The sequence below is a fragment of the Heptranchias perlo genome, chromosome 8 (assembly GCF_035084215.1).
Source record: "Heptranchias perlo isolate sHepPer1 chromosome 8, sHepPer1.hap1, whole genome shotgun sequence".
Taxonomy (NCBI): Eukaryota; Metazoa; Chordata; class Chondrichthyes; order Hexanchiformes; family Hexanchidae; genus Heptranchias; species Heptranchias perlo.
The window spans coordinates 16,661,953-16,678,163 of record NC_090332.1 but is presented as its reverse complement, the minus strand read 5'-3'; the positions used below and the strand labels follow the sequence as shown (position 1 = coordinate 16,678,163).

General features: G+C 38.7%; 1 protein-coding gene across 1 annotated transcript in view; it reads right to left on the bottom strand.

Moving 5' to 3' along the window:
* LOC137324303 (formin-2-like) overlaps positions 1-16,211 on the bottom strand; it is a 315,087-nt gene that overhangs the window by 92,618 nt on the left and 206,258 nt on the right. The window contains exon 17 of the mRNA XM_067988446.1: positions 4,846-4,938. Coding sequence (XP_067844547.1) covers positions 4,846-4,938 — 93 coding nt within the window. The remainder of the gene's footprint in view (positions 1-4,845; positions 4,939-16,211) is intronic.

The following is a 16,211-nucleotide window of genomic DNA, read 5'->3' as shown; positions in this document are numbered from 1 at the left end:
GGTGCATGTACAAGAAAAGATGGCTGGAGTTTGGGTAAGTGATTGCAGGTTATATCCCGTTGAATAACATCAGCTAATAAATTCAAGCAGAATTGTTGGCTTACTATGACTGAAATTAACTCTGGGGAATTGCTGATGGCTTGAATGTTTGCATGGTTGTATTAAGTAAGTACTGGAAGTCTCAAAAGAAACGGAAAACATTTTAAACTATTTTTCACGAAAGTTATATGATATTTAAGTTGGATACATGAAACTTATCACATGGGAAAGTAATCAGTGGACATTAGAAAGCTTTAACCAAAGCTTTCCAAGTTATATTTCATTGTATTGATCAAGAGTTGCACTGCTATTGTAAATGGGATTGCCGTATTCAGGTTGGACTAACAAGGATTGTCCATTACTTTTACATATGCACCACAGGCAGTAGCTTGAGGATAGATCGATCGATTTATCGATAGGATAAACAGAGATACAGAGAGAGGGAGAATTCTATCCTTGAAGGAGCATTTGCAAAGATTATTTAAAACTAAAACTGCTCACCAAAAACATCAGAATATACAATTGCCATCAACCAAAAAAATGAAACTGTAAACAGTTTAGGTTCAATACTCTCAAAAATTGTTACTTTTGATACAATTTTAATAAAAATTAAAGCAGATATGGGAGTTTGGGGATTTTAAAATTACTAAGGGTGCAATTATACTGCCACTTTCACATTTATGCAGTGATTTTGATGGCCGACCAAACACACTAAAGCATTGAAGTTTGAGAATAGCCATTCTAACCATTACAAATGCTAATGTTAGAGGTCAGACTGGTGGAAATTTGTCAAATATTCTCATTTGTATAAGTGGCACTACACTGTCAAATTATAATTACATTATACAAACTCAGTTATGCACTTAAAGTACACTACGCTGAGAACAGTTAACAATTTGACTCTGGGTGCTTACTACCGATGGAAAATGAATGTCTAAAAAGAGTGGTAATGTACCATTTATCTACTCTGAGGTATTTTGACACATGGTGCCAAAAAGCCCAAAAATCTTTCCATACATTTACAAACTCAAAAATACCTAAAATCTAAATTTTTGAAACTAAGTTTCATACAAACTCAATCAAAATGACTTGGAAAGAATACATTTATGTTGTGATGTTGCTTAGATGACCTCTAAATGTTGCATCAAGATGAGGAGCTAGGCTTATGATTTTGTGAACACAAATTAACCTTTTGGCCTGTTTAGTGGTTGAATATGTTGGTCCACTCATCCTAATTAACCGCACAAAGGTTGTGTCATAAAAGGTTACTTATCAAGAATTGAAAAGTGGCCATTGATTGCAGGTTATAAACTTGCCATACTGGGATCACAATTAATAGAAATGAAGGCTACCATGAATTTTTGTTGGGCAATAATTCAAATATTAGAAGCCTGGTTACACTTGCATGGACTACTCATTTTTTTAAAAAAAAAACTGGATCTTCAATATCTATCTGGATGTCCAAATGAAATCCTTCAGACATTAGATGAGAATTGAGCTTTCTTGGTCGCATATCTTTGATCATTACAACAACTTGCATTGACATAGTGCCTTAACGTAGTAAGACGTCCTAAGGTGCTTCACAGGAGCGTTACCAAACAAAATTTGACACAGAGACAACCGAGGAGATATTATGACAATTGACCAAAAGCTTGGTCAAAGAGGTAGGTTTTAAGGAGCGTCTTAAAAGGAGGGGAGAGGCGGAGAGATTTAGGGAGGGAATTCCAGAGCTTCGGGCCTAGGCAGCTGAAGGCAATGGCACCCAATAGTGGAGCGATTAAAATTGGGGATACGCAAGAGGCCAGAATGAGAGCTCGGAAATCTCAAAGGGTTCTAAGGCTGGAGGAGGTTGCAGTGATCAGGAGGGGCCAAGCCATGGAGAGATTGAAGAGACTGGTCAAACTAAGTGGATATCATTTTGGTACTAAAAATTTAATTTGGTGGACTTCAGACACTGCAGCCCTTTTGGTTGAATTTCTTGAATATTGATTTAAACAACCTACCCGGCAAGAAGTGAAGTAGATACCACAAGCTGGTTTATTTTTTTTTAATTCTCAATTAACTAAGTTGTTTCTTGATAAACTTCCATGTCAATGCCATAAAATATCAATAACAAGAGCATGGTAGTTATCAGATGCTATCAGCATAAAAACATTCCCAAAATTGAACACTGCCAGCCCCTTCCTCTCAGACAAACATATAACCTTAACAGACTTCAAGGCAATAATCAGTGAAATTTCAGAAAATGGCTCAAGCCATCCAGGATATTAGATTGGCACCCTGAAATTGTCGCTGCATATCCATTTTACATACTCAATGTCAGAAATTGAACCACAGTATGTTACTAATGAAATTTCACATTTATGTTTTTGATAGAAATATACTGAATACATTAATCTTCTCCTCTTCCACCCTTTACATACTTGAAGAGTCACGCTATCAAGTTAAAAACTTGACTGGCATATGTCCAAAAGCCCTGTTTAACCACAAGATTATCGGCCAGTCTGTGACTTTCAAGTGGTTAATGAAACATTTGTTTCAGGCACTCTCGTGCTAAATGCCCATGAGATTGACAGCAGGTCTACACCTCCAAATAGTTTCAACAGCTGAGAGGGGCAGATTTCAGCCTGAAGCTGCATTGGCCCACAGTTTTGTTTTAAATTCAATTGTAAAGCACTTTCAAAAATATTTTTTTTCCCACCAGTTAAGGTTAAGAAAAGACTCCCAATTCCTCTTAGCTACCGAGCCATAGTAATTCAAAAGTTTGCTATATTTGTTTACTTTTGGAGCCGTCAGTCAAGCATGGCAGTGAGACTAGGACTATAGGCTCCAGTCTGACAGCAGCCTGTGATCCCAGTCACACACCCACATGGTTGATGGACAGCTCTAAAAGGTAAACAAACTTTACTGTCTTGGGGCTTTGGAAAAATGTGTTTAAAAATGAAATAAGTTGAGACATTGCGGTTTTAAAGTCAATATCCACAGCAAATAAAATTATAATATTTGAGCGTTGGAGAAGAAAGACCGTCTGAAAGCAAGTCTGTGCAAGAATTATAGATTATTTTTCTCCTTCCTCAAAATTCATTTCTAGAACAATAAATTCCTTATAAAACAAAAGGTGTTCTATTTCTAAAAATGATTTTGGCTGAGGTGTACCTCCACTGATCAAAGGTGACCTTGTACTCTTGTATCATAGACTGTCCATTAATGACTTTTAGTTGCATAAAGGCCCGAGATTGTGTTCACACCCTATTCATAAAGCAGAGAAGTGCCGACATGTCATCTGACTACAATGGCACATATGGTTATGATCAGGTCGGAATTTTGAACAGAACAGTGAAATTAAATAAATTGGAAATGGGTTAATTCCACTGAAGTTTAATTTTGGTCCAACCTAGATGACTCATTCCAATTTTAAAAAAAGCACCACAAATGAAGTTTGACTTCAAACAAAATCAAATGCAACTCTCTCTATTGTGGATATGGCTTCAAATGCTACTTATATTCCCATGTTTCAACGGCTTTTATTGGCAGCTTGAATTAGAAATGTAATACTTGCCTGACATTCTTGTATGCATTTGATATGTTCATTTTCCCTGATAGTCTCAGAGGGCCTACTTGTCCAACGTGACCACTTAACTTGGTATCCTGGGGTCTTGCATTTTCCCCACTTTGAGACTTCAGATTTGGGTCATTTGAATTTCAGTGGGCCCAAAACCAATTGCTCACCACAGTTACACAGAATTTTCTGAATGTGACATTCATTCAGAGTTAACTAGTGAAGAGTGCTGTGTTTAGAAAAAATATTACTGTGCTAAATAAATGATTGCACTTAAAAGTATGTGACCAAAGTGCAGTGGAAACTGAATTCCTGAAAATAATAATTGCAATTATCAGATTAACAAGTATGGCAAGTATATTCAAACAAGATTACAACCGTCAGTCTCCGTTAAAATGTTTGAACAAAACAGGAACTTGAAATCCTTTGGCGAGTCGTCATTTCAGGTGGAAATGTTGGATAGAAGGAATGTCTAAGCTTCGTGCATACCATCGGACCCACTGGGCACGTGAAAATGTTAAAATGTACATTCCCATTAATTTGCATATATCTCAAACCACACATACCAACACTTCTTTCTGTTCTGATTCAGGATTTATCCACCAATTGAAACCGGACTAAAAACAGTCCTTCCCAAATCTCCAGGCTCACAAAATTCAAACAGTACAAAAAGCTAGTGAGAAATATAAGCACCAATAGAAAGCGAGTTGCCTGGGCTTTGGGGATTAGATTGCCTGGTCTGTTGGATCCATGTGGCCCACAGGCCATAACTTGGAAACACGTGTATAAGGTTGACTCATTTTCCTCAAATGGCCAACTTGTCTTCTACTTCTGTTATTTTGCAAAATAAAACAAGGAATTCTGTGTGCTTGTAAGAGATAAATATGGAGAAGGAAAAAAATCTGCTCCCAAACCACTGACAAGGATCATTGAAAAACTGTTCTCATGATTAATAGGCTTGCTACAGTTTTAAACACCTTTATAACCTTATTGTTGAAAAAAGTTAATAATATGCTTATATACACTATATAAAAAAGCAATTTAAAGTTTGGTTAAAAATATTTTTGTTGTTGCATCCCAAGAGCTTTTCATCTGTCTGCCAATAATTTTGTAATGTATTTGTGACACTGATTAATTTCGCTACTTGGCAATGCCTCATGCCAAAACAAATATTGTCATGGTTAAAATACATAATATCACTTACCTAGTCTTTTATTTATAAAAAGTCTGAACTCTGTTCCATTTACCTTGATTAATGAATTCTTCCATTTTGTCTTTAAAAGGCTGTAGATGTTCTCCTGGTGAAAGGCGGCAGACTTTTTCCATTTCTGTCTCACAAACTGCAACAAGAAGCGAAAAACCCCAATGTCTATCAACTGAAAAAGGTCATGACTTTTACTAGTTATATTGATTCATATTTTGAAATGGGAGTACAGAAACATAGATAGGTCCCCCGCAATTATATGCGTGATTTTCCTAAGCCAAAGAGGTGACTTTTTATGGCGAGAGTGAAAGTAATGAAATCTTTGATAGTTTTAACTTTACAAGTCAAACACTCAGGAATATTCACTCAAAACCTGCTTCTTGCGACGCACGTCACCTGTGCACTTACGTTGGAGAGAAACAAGCGACTTCACATAAAGCCAACAATGCTCTTTTCTTTATCAACTAGTCTCAGCCTAGAAGTTAGAGATAAAATAAACATCCTGCATCAACTATTCTTAGCCAAAAGATTAGTTTAGTCTGATAAACTGTCGTAAGAAGTGGATGAGAACCATTATTTTATTCATTAGTTTTCAGGATTTGATGAAAAGCTTTTGATTTTGATTATCAAATAATCTAGTGAGTTGGTCAAAGTTAAAGTTGCCACTGCTCAATGATTTCATGCAAATGGCATCGATTCCTCAATGTTTGTCATGAGTTTCAGATTTGTGCACAATTCCAAGACAGTCCAAAAAGAAACAAGTGACAACAGCTGCTTTAGAGATACACGAGAGATCACGGAGGTACCTTCCCTATTGGTCAATCTTCAGTTTCACGTTTATATGATGTACGACTTAATAGCAAATTATTTGAAAAATTACAAGTATCCAATAAAAAAAACCTCACTTCTTACTCCACCCAGCAAAAATCAGCTAGGATACATAATTGAAAATGTATTTTTCTTGAAAATTAGGACCAGCAATTTCTTCATGTGCACACAGCAGTTGCATTACATATTAAGTGAAATATCCTAAATCAATAAACCACCTCAAATACTCAACGACTCAGCATCCACAGCACTCAGGGGTAGAGAATTCCAAAAATTCATAACCGTCTGAGTGAAGAAATGCCTCATCAGTCTTAAATGGCTGACCCATTATCCTGAGACTATGCCTCCTAATTCTAGACTCTCCAGCCAATGGAAACAGCCTCTCAGCATCTACTCTGTCAAGCCCCCTCAGAATCTAATTTGTTTCAATGAGATCACCTCTCATTCTTCGAAACACCAGAGAATACAGGCCCATTCTACTCAATCTCTTCTCATAGGACAACCCTCTCATCCCAGGAATCAATCTAGTTTGATTATTTCCTGGAAATTTAGCAGTTAGGATTTTTTTTTGTGACAGACACTGGTATGACAGACAGGAAGACATGCTTCTAGAAAATGCGCCAATTGAGATTATTTTTTGTGATTGACATTTTGTGGGTTTGATGAACGAGAATCAAAATGCGATTGTCAATTATAAACAACAAAACTCAGAAATTTCTGACTGGAAATTGGATCCAGGAACCAAAAATAAAAAAAATCAAAACAGCTGCCATTATCCATCATCACATTCTCAGCAAAATCAAAAGCCCCTTCTTTTCTCGAAGTCTGGTTCTGTACTCTGCTACCCCACCACCAATATATTTTTGATTCTTTGAGTTTCTGTTATCATTTCTTTGGCTGTTGCCATCACTGGGGCTCTTTGCCATGAGGAGGAGATTAAAGGGGTGTGAGTATATAAACAGCAAGTCCTGGCACATTCCATGAATGTCTAGTGTGCTGTAATGAAACAAAATCTTTAAGTTGAAAGCACCTTTACATTTTAGGAGCTAACTTGTTAAGTCTCTTAATGCAGCATGCATAATAATAGCTTCAGTAAATCACCAACTCAAACCCTAGGTTCCCCAGAGGGATGCAGAATTCTGGCACACAACACCATTAGAGATATTTCAAAAATACACAAAACGCCACTACTATGTACCCAAAAAGAAAAACAAAAGACAAGCCTACATATAGGGTACAGAGCTCCCCCCGCCCCCACCACCAAACCAGACCTGATCTCAGACACAAAATGACAACCTGTCTTCCCCCAAAAGCTGACAGATACATGTATAGCCCTGGCATCCCTTGCTTCAAAATAATGGGAAAGATGGCTAAACTCTGAAGTTGCTAAAGCCAATGTTCAGATCCGAGGGAAACAGTGTGCTCAAGTGTAAGATGAAATACTATTCCAGAAGCTCGCATCAAGTTTGGTTGAAAAAGGTAAAGAAGGCCAAAGATGGAGAGGTCAAAATGGGAGCGGTGAGCCAAATGAAGGGCAGGGTCACATGTGGACAGAACGGAGGTGTTTGGTTACCTAATTTGCACTCTGGCTATCTAATGTAAAGGAGATCATACAGAAATCAATGAATACTATACATTAGTATTGGAGTTCAGAAGAATGAGAGGCGATTTTATTGAAACATATAAGATTGTGAAGGGGCTTGATCGGGTGGATGCGGTAAGGATGTTCCCAAGGATGGGTGAAACTAGAACTAGGGGGCATAATCTTAGAATAAGGGGCTGCTCTTTCAAAACTGAGATGAGGAGAAACTTCTTCACTCAGGAGGGTAGTAGGTCTGTGGAATTTGCTGCCCCAGGAAGCTACATCATTAAATAAATTTAAAACAGAAATAGACAGTTTCCTAGAAGTAAAGGGAATTCGGGGTTACGGGGAGCGGGCAGGAAATTGGACATGAATTTAGATTTGAGGTTAGGATCAGATCAGCCATGATCTTATTGAATGGCGGAGCAGGCTTGAGGGGCCGATTGGCCTACTCCTGCTCCTATTTCTTATGTTCCTATTAGATTGAAAGAAGTACATGTTAATTGCTGTCCAACATGAAAAGAATGTTTGGGCACCTGGACAATGGCGTGGTAAGAGTGCAGTTGTAATGCAAATTGATTTTGTTGAGATTTTAAATACACGTCAGAAGTTGAAGAAGTGGGAATCACGAGACAGGCTCTCGTGCCTCTTGTTGACTGGGTGAAAGTGGGACTGGAAGTCAACCTGCTCCCAGTCCACTGCAGAGTTGCCAAAACCACATGAACTGAGATAACTTAGAAAAATTGTATTTTCAGAAAAACAATATGAAAGTTGCATTAGATATTTTTTAAAACTAGCTTCCTTTTTGGACCATTTGTTAAAAATAAATTGCTTTGTTCACCTGTGGGATTGTGGCTGGGCCATTCTGGCAGAGTTCATAAATTTACAAGGTAGATACAGATCAGGGCCTTAGCAGATGGGTATTTTGTTAGAAACTATGCCAAACAAGCACATTCTGTCACAGTAACTTCAATATATGAACGCTCGACTCAGTCTCAATGTAACCTGACTGCAAGGAATCAGTAGTTTCCCCAGACTAAATCCCTACCCAAATTGCAGAGTCAGTCTGAACAAACTGGATTTAGCCACAGACATTTTCTGAACACAGAAGGTGACAGGCAGGCTTTGCAGTCTGTGTGCTCAGTTTGCAGTCATTTATCTCAATAAAGAACAGGGCTGCAGAATCTTAGATCAAAATATTCTATCAATAAAGGAAGTTCTTTCAGGGTCTTATAAAACACTGGTTAGGCCCCAGCTGGAGTATTGTTTCCAATTCTGGGCACCACACTTTAGAAAGGATGTCAAGGCCTGAGAGAGGGTGCAGAGGAGATTTACTAGAATGGTACCAGGGATGAAAGACTTCAGTTATGTGGAGAGACTGGAGAAGCTGGAGTAGTTCTCCTTAGAGCAGAGGAGAGATTAAGCGGAGATTTGATAGAGGTGTTCAAAATCATGAAGAGTTTTGATAGAGTAAGGAGAAACTGTTTCCAGTGGCAGAAGGGTCGGTAACCAGAGGACACAGATTTAAGGTAATTGGCAAAAGTACCAGTGGCGACATGAGGGGAAAAAAAATTTAGCACAGCGAGTTATGATGATCTGGAATGCACTGCCTGAAAGGGTGGTAGAAGCAGATTCAATAATAACTTTCAAAAGGGAATTGGATAAATAGTTGAAGGGGGAAAATTTGTAGGGCTATGAGGAAAGAGCAGGGGAGTGGGACTAATTGGATAGCTCTTTCAAAGAGCCGGCACAGGCACGAAGGCCCAAATGGCTTCCTTCTGATTCTCTAATACAAGTTTTTGAAGAAACACTTTATAAACTTCGAGCACAAATGCTGGCTTCACATTAGAACTAACAAATATTCTTTCAAAAAGAACACAAGATAAATAGCTCTAATACAGTTTTCATAACAATAGGAATTTGTATTTTTCTTTAAAAAAGGACATTTGGAGGCAACAATTGAAAAAACCTTGCATTTACATAGCACCTTTAACATAGACAATGTCCCAAGGCGCTTCACAGGAACGTAATCAAATAAAAAATTGACACTGAGCCCAAGGAAGAGATATTAGGAGGGTGATTAAAAGCTTGGTCAAAGGGGTAGATTTTAAAGAGGGTATCAAGGAAGGAGAGAGCTGGAGAGGCAGAGAAACTCAGTGTTCCAGAGCTTAGATCTGAGACGGTTGAAAGCACGGCAGCCAATGCTGGGGTGAAGTAGTTGGCGATGTGCAAGAGGCCAGAGTTGGAGGAATTCAGAGTTCTTGCAGGGCTGGAGGAGGTTACAGAGATAGGAAGGGGAGAGGCCATGGAGGGATGTGAACACAAGGATGAGAATTTTAAAATTAAGGCATTAGTGGACTGAGACTAGGTCAGCACGCACTTGGGTGATGGGTGAGAGGGACTTGGTGCAGGTTAAAAAAAAAAGTCTCAAGGCTCTTCTCCGAGGAGTAAGGAATAAGAGATGCCAAGCCAATAGGCAGAGATTAGGAGGGGTGACCAAAAGCTATGTCAAAGAGGTGGGTTTTAAAGAGGGGTCTTAAAAAGAGAAGGTAGAGAGGGGATTTAGGGAAGGAAATCCAGATCACGGGGCCTAGGCAGCTAAAAGCAAGCAGTCATTGGTGGGGTTAAAGGGGGGAATTCACAAAAGAGGCCAGAATCAGGAACAGATTTCAGGAGTGGGGGGAGAATTGTCAGGCTGGTGGAAGTTATAGAGATATGGAGGGATGAGGACATTGTCGGGGAGGGGGGTGGGTGAGATTTAAACAAAAGGATGAGGATTTAAAATTTTAGGTGCTGGGAGTCTGAAAGTCAGTGTTGGTCAGCAAATACAGGGGTACTGGTTAAGCAACACTTGGTGCAGAATAGGCCACAGGGAAAGTTTTTAAAATGAGCTGAAGTTTATAATCGGGTGGAAGATGTGAGCCCGGTTAGGAGAGCATTGGAGTAAATCTGGTCTATGGTGACAAAGGCAGGAACTTTTTTTGATTGATCTTTACCTTTTCACTATATGAATGTATCCCTTTTCCTAAACTAGTCTAGTAATGCCTAGTCATCTCGAACACGTTTATAATGGTTTTCAACAGCTTTCAAGATACACGCTATTCTTTTTAATAAATAATAGTTACGAAAATTACCTACTTTTGTTTTTTATTCAGTTATATTGTCTAATTTCTGAGACCTTCATCAGTCTGGATCAGTTTTGTGAACTTGTTGAGCACAGAGCTACTTACATTTAGTTGACATAATCAGATTATAGTATGGCTGAAGTTTTATTAAATTAAAGATCCATTTTCCAAGACAACTCAAGAGCATAGAGGTCTGATACAGTAATACGCAACAGTAATTCCCCAGCCTGTTATACATCAGGCTAGATAAAGCTTTAGCATGGGGGATAAATCATGGCACTAATCCCTTCTGTGATGTTACTTTCTATGTTATTATATAAATATATACAGCTCGCCACAAATTTGGCTTCATCCCCCGAAGGATGTCTGAAGTTGGTAATGGGTAGCAAGCATAGTTTACTAAAAGTACCATAAGCAGAGCATGTCCGAGAACTAGTCTCAATCAGGAACTGCAGTGACTGAGGCAAAACAAAAAAAAATTCTTAAGTGTAATACCCAATTTGATGCAGATTAAAATTCACAGAAATGGCATGTTCTTAATTGAAATAGGCTTCAAATTTAGGTTTCACAAACATCTGTATCTCTTTCTACAAACTCCATCCAGAATTTCCACAAAGTGAATGGGCACCTTTCTACAATAAAGTCCAAGATATTTCTTAAATCCAACAGAGGGATAAACCAGGCCAGGTGTGTCTCAAGAACGACTATCAGTGGTTCTATGTTGTTAGTTAGCATTCAAAATTATTTGAGCAGGCGAGATACATTTTGATTTCCTCCCTCCATCCTTACCCCCACATAAAAAGTCATTGTCAACTCACTTCTGTTCATTCAACTTTGGCAAGTGAGAGTTACAAAACAAATTTCGGGGACACCAACTGTCCCTTCGCTATCGATGGCCAAGCCCTCAACCACATCATTTGCACCAACATCTCAGCTTTACTTTGAATTAATAAAAAGAACGAACTTGCATTTATATACTGCCTTTCACAACCTCAGAATCAATGAAGTACTTTTACAGCCAACCAAGTACTTATGAATTGTAGCCACAGTTGTAATGTAGGGAAACACGGCAGCCAATTTTCACGTATGTCCCACAACCGGTAATGAGATAAGTGACCGGATAATCTGTTTAATGATGTTGATTGATAGAGCAATATTGGCCATAACATTGGGGAGAACGCCCGTTCTTGTTCAAAATAGTGCCATGGGATCTTTTACATCCACCTGAGTGGGCAGGTGATGCCTTGGTTTAACGACTTATCTGAAAGACGACACCTCTGACAGTGCAGCACTCCCTCAGTACTGCACTGAAATGTTAGCCTAGATTATGTGCTCAAGTCTGGGAGTGGGGGTTGAACCTATAACCTTCCAACACAGAATATTTAGCATTTAGGTATGGCAAAGTCAGGGTCGTAAAAATATATTTAGAGTAATAAAGACAGAAAAATATTATTCAGGAGATTAACTGAATGCTCAAAGCAGACATCTGAATAAGTTTAAAAAGTCCACAATGCAGTGCTTTTAAATAACTGCTGTACACTCACATTTCACTGATAACCATGCCACATTCAGCTTTGAATGAATATCCTACCCAGATACACTTCAACCAAAAAAAAAATCCCTTTCTGATATAGCAGCTTGCATTTTTTTTTAAAAAGCCATTAACGCAGCAAACTTAAATAACATTCAGTGAACTGCAGTCCTTCACACCTGGCTTTATGAATTGTGTTAACTGAAGAGAGAGCGATATATAGGATGACAATTTGAGGGAAATAGTTTGGTTTGCAATTGGAACATGTACAAGATCATATTTGGCAATTTAATCTAATCAGATACAATGACAAAATTAATGAGATTTTTCCTTAATTTTACAACACTGACCTAAGTGGAAGAGGAACAGTTCAATGTAATGAAGATCAGATGAAGGCAGAGTGAAAGTTTGGAGCAGATAGTCTGGTATTGAGTGATCCAGGCCTGCAACAGTGTATTGACCATCAGGCCACTACTTCCTGTTGGTGGTTGCTGCAGAGTTGAGGGATAAGCCACTACAACAACAACTTGCATTTATATAGTGCCTTTAACATAGTAAAATATCTGAAGGGGCTTCATAGGAGCGTTATCAAACAAAATTGTGACAGCGAGCCACATAAGGAGATATTAGGTCAGGTGACCAAAAGCTTGGTCAGAGAGATAGGTTTTCAGGGGTGTCTTAAAGGAGGAGAGGGGGATGGAGAGGCTGAGGGGTTTAGGGAGGGAATTCCAGCGCTTAGGGCCTTGACAGCTGAAAAAAGATGAAGCACAAAAGCCAAAGCAAAAGAGAAAGGGACACAGATGTACGCTGGTGAGCTCAGTAGGATGGTTGAAGATAGAACAAGAGAGCTGAAAGTTCAATGGAGCAGACCATGAGACTGCAGTATTCTATGGGAGGGAGATAGAAAGAAAAACAATTTAAGTGGCATGATGTTCTGATGCAGAACATTACAGGCAACAGCACTATAGCTCCCACCAGATGTGCAGTTGTTACCTTCACGAGAGCAAGTAAACTCTCAGCATGCAATATTCATGTATTCAGATAGAGAAATGGGAAACTTCCACACTGCCAGGAACTAAACTCAAGAACTGCACCAGTAACCTTGTTTTGCTTACAATTTTTCAGATGATGCACACTGCGTACAAGATACAGTTGTCTGGTTCTGAAGACGACTTTCAGAAAAACAGGGTTTTTCGCCTACCCCCCACCCCAAAAAAGCAGAATGATGAATTACATGCAAAAACATTAGCGCATTCACCTTGAATCGGTCAGGAACTGGGCCCACTGATAAAACGAAGGAGGTTATGCTATTATAGGCAATGCAGGGAGCCAGTTCAACAATGACATGAGTTGGATAAACATACAGGGATACAGGTTACTTCTTGGAGATAGAAAAGACAAACTGGGAGGGGGAGAAAGAGAATTTACATAGAACGATGATGGACCCATGAGATCCAGGTATAGATTAGGTGGAAACCCTGTTATTCGGGATAAGGGACACAAAAGGAAGGAAATTAACTATGGGAGTCTGCTATAAACCTCCAGGTCAGGCGAATGGATTGGACCAAGAACTTTACATGATGTAGAAAACTTGTACATGAAGAGATGGGATTGTTTAACTTTGGTGGAATTTGTTTAATAGGTGTGAAAGCATGATCCTGGACACAACATTGGATTGTTACATGGCATCCATACGAGCTGGGGCATTATTAGGCCCAATGTAAGATAACAATCAGGGGACGATAGAGGTGGTCAGAGTCAGATCACCTTGGCAACAGTGACAGCACTATGGCAGAGTTCAAGGTTCAGTTTATGATGGAAAATAGGATGAATACAATAGAAACATTAACTTTAGAAGGCAGATTTTGAGAGGATGAGTGGTAAACTAAGGAGACTGGACTGGACAGTACTGTCAGAAGGGAAAAGCATGGAAGAGTGGATCCTCCTTGGAAATACGATCCCCCCCCCCCTCAGGGAAGAAGTGTAATGGGAGAGAGATAGAAATAAACAAAATGATCAATGGAAGATTATACGGGCAGAAAGAGAGCATATTAAAGTATAAAGCTATCGGAAGCATGGTGGATATAAAACAAGGCATAGGAGTTTAGAGACTGGTCATGACAGCTAAAATAGAAAATGAGGTTACAATAGTGGAGAATGTTGAGAAGTATTAAGCATTTATATAAATATATATGCAATCAGGTGAAAAAGGAAATATTCCAGCATTGAAAGATTCCAAAGGTGACCAAAAGGCAACAGCACAATAAATTAGTTGATGAAGGAAACCAGAGAAATCTGCACAGCAGGAAGATAAATTTCTTGACACCAGGCTGGGATCCACATCATACAAGGGTATTTAAAGTGGTTCGCAAAATCAGTAATACCCTTGTTACTATCTATTGGAATTATCAGCAATGGGAATAGTATCCACAGATTGGAAAGTATCTAACTTAGCATCAATTAAAAAGGGAACAGGGACTAATCGTGAATGTCTTTGGATTGTATGGCTTAGACTTCTGGTTATTCCTTAAATTACCTAGACTCTGCCTTTGAATACACTGCACAAGGTAATCAGTTATTGGTAAACATGCCCCTAACGTACAATTATGAACTGGAGGCGAACAATTCGGTTGATGCAAGCTATTCATAATGTAGATGAACAGTGCATACTGAACGAAGCAAACTGTCATTTTAGGATGTTCTTTATTATATCTAAAGTACGGCTTGACCAATCAGAATGCATTGCTGTAGGAAGCCTAGTGTATTTTAATTATTCCTTCCTCAAAATTGTTAGTTGGAATTTGAACAATGTGTGCAACAGAAATGTATTATACAACAATCTTTGGAAGAGTTTAGCTCTTTTGTTTGCATTTTTCCATTTTGTTTTGGAATAGGGATTGGAAGAGAAGGGTTGGAGGAGGGTCAAAGCTGTAATAGTTACAAGAGACTGAAATTCTAAAAGCCCTGTTGGCTCTCTTCAAAGATTGGTGATCTAAAAACATCTCTCTGCAGGTTGAGTTGATTTAAGTCATGTGGTGAATGCTGGAATTTCCAGTGTAGAATGGAGCTGGAGCAAAAGCCATCACTTGCTATGACTGCCTTGAGGAAGGCTGCTGACAGCTGTGGAAGATCAAAAGCAGATCAGGTTGCTATACAAACTACATGTCACTTACCTCAAAGAAGGGCAAGATTGGGCTTCCACAAAGTTATGAAATGTGGAGGTGAAAGTTATTGGGAGCCAACTCAATACATACAGTAACACAATTCTGTTCCTTCATCCATTACTGTCTGGCAAATTCTCACTCGTTATCCCACGAGAAATTTTAGTGGTATTGTGCAATTGAAAGACGTAGAACAGTCTCCATGAAACCTATTATTCACAGCAACTAACTAAAAGGAATCTCTTCTCGAAACAATGGTGTATAGATCATCTTTGTACCACTTCAAATACAGTCGTCCTAAAAACAATGAACTCGTAATCTGACGACTGTCTATTTTTATGTTTAACTGCTTTCAAATGTGTAATTAGTACTTGTTCAGAGAGAGGAAACCATTTTTGACCAAAATCATTCTTGGTATGTTAAAAGTATTTTCCCTGTGCACTTTTGATGCATGTCAGAAATTATCTCCACACATACAACAAAAACAAATACATCCTAATCTTTTACCATTATTATTTTGAAAGCTAAAGTATGGCCATTTTTAAGATAATCTTAAATAGAATATCCCATTTTTTATGTGAAGACTTATTTTTAAAAGCGTTCAAAAAAAAAATCAGCATTTCTTTTACAAACACCGAATAATGGAGGCAAAGTATTGGCTCTAAGCAACCTCCATTCGATTGCCAGGATTTCTCTTTCCTCTTGCCCCTGCAATTACAAATGATTTTGCCACAACCATTTGTTTCTTCAAAAAAAAATCACAACTTGCCAAGTGAAAAGTGGTCAGCAACAAACACTCACATAACTGTTAATACTCAGGGATTCTGTGCTTGGTCCAGCTGCTGTTTAGTGCAGCTGACACAACTGCTCATTATTTTCCATCTTCCAACGAGGCGGACTTAAAGCTGTATCTACTGTAATTCTACAGTATGTCGTTGCTTCTGACCACTTGTTCATTTATTGGTTAAGAAATCAGTTAGGCAGTTTACGGCCGTGCTAAGTTGAGGAAGATCGCGTAGAGTAGTGATAACCATCGGCCAAAATAGACTAAAGAGGTTTTCTGTTGGATCCCTGGGCTCCCTACAAATGACCTAGATATTGGGAAGATAAAGGCGCACTCTGGGTCACAGGGCCTTGCTGATGGGTAGCTGAACACTCGAAAATATCTAGAGTAAAAATCCA